A 2,500-nucleotide genomic window follows, 5' to 3' on the forward strand; every position below is an offset into this window, starting at 1 on the left:
CAAAAATGCTTCTTGTCCTATATAAAACTTATCATTAAATATATAAAACTTATTGCTCTTTAAATAAAACATCTTAGCTTATACATAAAACTTGCTACAAAATCAGGAGCCCATCACCCGGAGCGTGCAACTTAACTATACTTGTGCAACGGCGGTTTCACAAGTAAGGTTATTTTTAGATTGAATTTCCCACTAATGAGACTCCCACAGGAGCCCGATGACCAATTACAAGAAATTAAGCCAACGTCATAGCGTCACCGAACCGTAACTGACTTTGTTTTTTGACCTAATTCGCGGGAAGGGCTAGTCTAAAAATAAACCTACTTGTGAAAACGCCGTTTCACAGACGCTGTATGGAAGTTGCACGCTCCAGGATGGGCTCCTGACAAAATATAAAACTTGTCACGCCATATATAACACTTGCTGCAATAAAACTTGTCACGCAACTTGAGTTTCCAGGATTAGCCAGATGGCCTCTCACAGAGACCTCCTTGAGACTGTCAAGTCTTGCGGATGGTCTTAGAGACCAAAACAGAGTGGAAAAGCAAAGGGGTAATCAAAAGGACATAGATGAGTCCCTGTTTCGATTATTGAGAAAAGTCAGGCAATCACCATCGGCAGCCTTTATTTAGGAATTCCAAAGAATAGATACCAAGTCCAGTTCATCTCAGTTGTGAACTTTAAAGTATTTGTTTGTTGAATGTCTATTGAATCCCCCCCCCCCCCCCATGTTGCCCTGATTACCCATGATGCACTCAAAAGCGTGAACTGGTCTATCAATAAAGCGATTCCATCATTCGTCAATATGATGTAACTTTGTTCAAATACAGGCCACAAAACAATACCTCTAAGCTAGGAGCCTTGCAGTTTAGTCTTTCGTTGGCAAATCTCACCTGTTTGTTGAGAGCTGCATGGATTTCTTTCAGCGCAATTTTCCAACCGGTGATTTCTTCATTACCGATCAACTGTTCAGCAACTAATGAGACAAGCTGCAAACAATTGTAAGCTGAGGTATTGCAGACCGCCCTGAGTCTTCTTCTAATTAACTGTTTTATAATTATTCAAATCAATTTCGCTCAATTGAGGGACTTGAAGACATTTCATACACATACACTTCACTGGTCTGCAACAAGAGCGAATTTTATAAACGTGCTCTTATAGCGATACTGACCGTTACGTCACCTATAAACCAGAGGTTTATTGGCTGTCGAAACAAAGGGCTCTTTTGTTCTGTGGTTTGCAAATTTTAATATCAAGAGAATTGTTTATAAACAGTGAATATCGCTATAGTATGAGTGGGCTCCACAGTACAGTCACAAAGGAGTCTATTCTTAGAATACCCGTTCCCGCGAAAAGCAGCTGTCATCAAATATCAAGCCTAGAATAATGGCAGTACGATTCATCGTCTTACCATAAGGATGTCGTGTTGACAAAATGATCAGAAATAACAAGGAGCCCCGAGTGAAACTTAGAGAGGTCAAACTTATCAGTTATGAATTCTAATTTGGATACCCCACTACCCCGCCCAGTTTGCCTTTCTTCTTTTCACTCTTCTCGAATCCTCATCCCTTCTCTCCCCTCCCCTTGAGAACTTGCTACAAGCCTAAGCGAAACATCCACATCCACAATCCACAATGTACATCTAAGTGAAAATAGTTGAATGTTCTCGCCCTGTGTTAAGTACTACAACAGGATACTATGCTATGGGCAAGATCTGCAGAGTGCTGAAGTAAGTGGCAGACAGCGAGAAGATAAGGAGTATCAACCAACACCAGAAAGACGAGGGAGGCAAATCAAATGAGTCGTTCTGGGTCAGCAAGGGCAGACCCGCTATGTATCAACGCATCCCCCAGGGCCATGAGTTTACTTTAGCTGGAACCTCTTCAAAACTAATGTTCAATGAGGATAAGAAAAAGGTTTAACAGGGGGCTGAGCACAGTTAGCCACCGAGTGCCTTAAGAAATTTACATCTCAATCATACCTCCTCATCACCACGCTTGGCGTCCATTTGGCGTCCATACAGGGTCATGTCTTGTTTAAGATGGGAAATTTTGCCGTCCAGCTCTGACATTCCTTTGAAGCAAAAAAGCGATTCACACATTTACGAGCAAGTGGACAATGGAAAATGTGTCCCGCTGGTCTGCGGGCTCTACAAAGTCATGCCTACATTGATGTTTAAGGGTGGAACACATTGTCGATTCAGGACCTGGATAAACGAACGACAAAATTCGTCAAAATGTTTGGGACACCAACCCCTTTTTCACAATATTAACCTCCCCCACCCCCATCCCCCTTTACAATGTTGCTTTATTGGGCAATGCAGCACTTAATTTTGTGCATCAACATTGTAAGGGAGGGGAGGAAAACAATGAAGGTGAACTCGGTTGTTCATATTTAATTGGTTTGCATTTAATTAAAACGTGATTCTCTGAAGCAAGTTTTTGTCGACGATTGTAGCTCCCCAGGGGTTGAGGTAGCTGAATGGGTAGAGCATCCGACC

The 2,500-nt window shown here is 42.1% G+C and overlaps 2 protein-coding genes across 2 annotated transcripts in view; both read right to left on the reverse strand.

Annotated features, from left to right (window-relative positions):
* The window catches only part of LOC138010371 (guanine nucleotide-binding protein-like 3 homolog), a 381,170-nt gene that overhangs the window by 92,769 nt on the left and 285,901 nt on the right, over positions 1–2,500 (reverse strand). The window lies entirely within an intron of this gene.
* LOC138010657 (uncharacterized) overlaps positions 1–2,500 on the reverse strand; it is a 34,921-nt gene that overhangs the window by 10,157 nt on the left and 22,264 nt on the right. Inside the window, exons 12-13 of the mRNA XM_068857632.1 lie at positions 1,982–2,073; positions 894–989 (exon numbers count right to left, since the gene is read on the reverse strand). Of these exons, the coding sequence (XP_068713733.1) occupies positions 894–989; positions 1,982–2,073 (188 nt within the window). The remainder of the gene's footprint in view (positions 1–893; positions 990–1,981; positions 2,074–2,500) is intronic.

Source organism: Montipora foliosa, chromosome 7, assembly GCF_036669935.1.
Source record: "Montipora foliosa isolate CH-2021 chromosome 7, ASM3666993v2, whole genome shotgun sequence".
NCBI lineage: Eukaryota > Metazoa > Cnidaria > Anthozoa > Scleractinia > Acroporidae > Montipora > Montipora foliosa.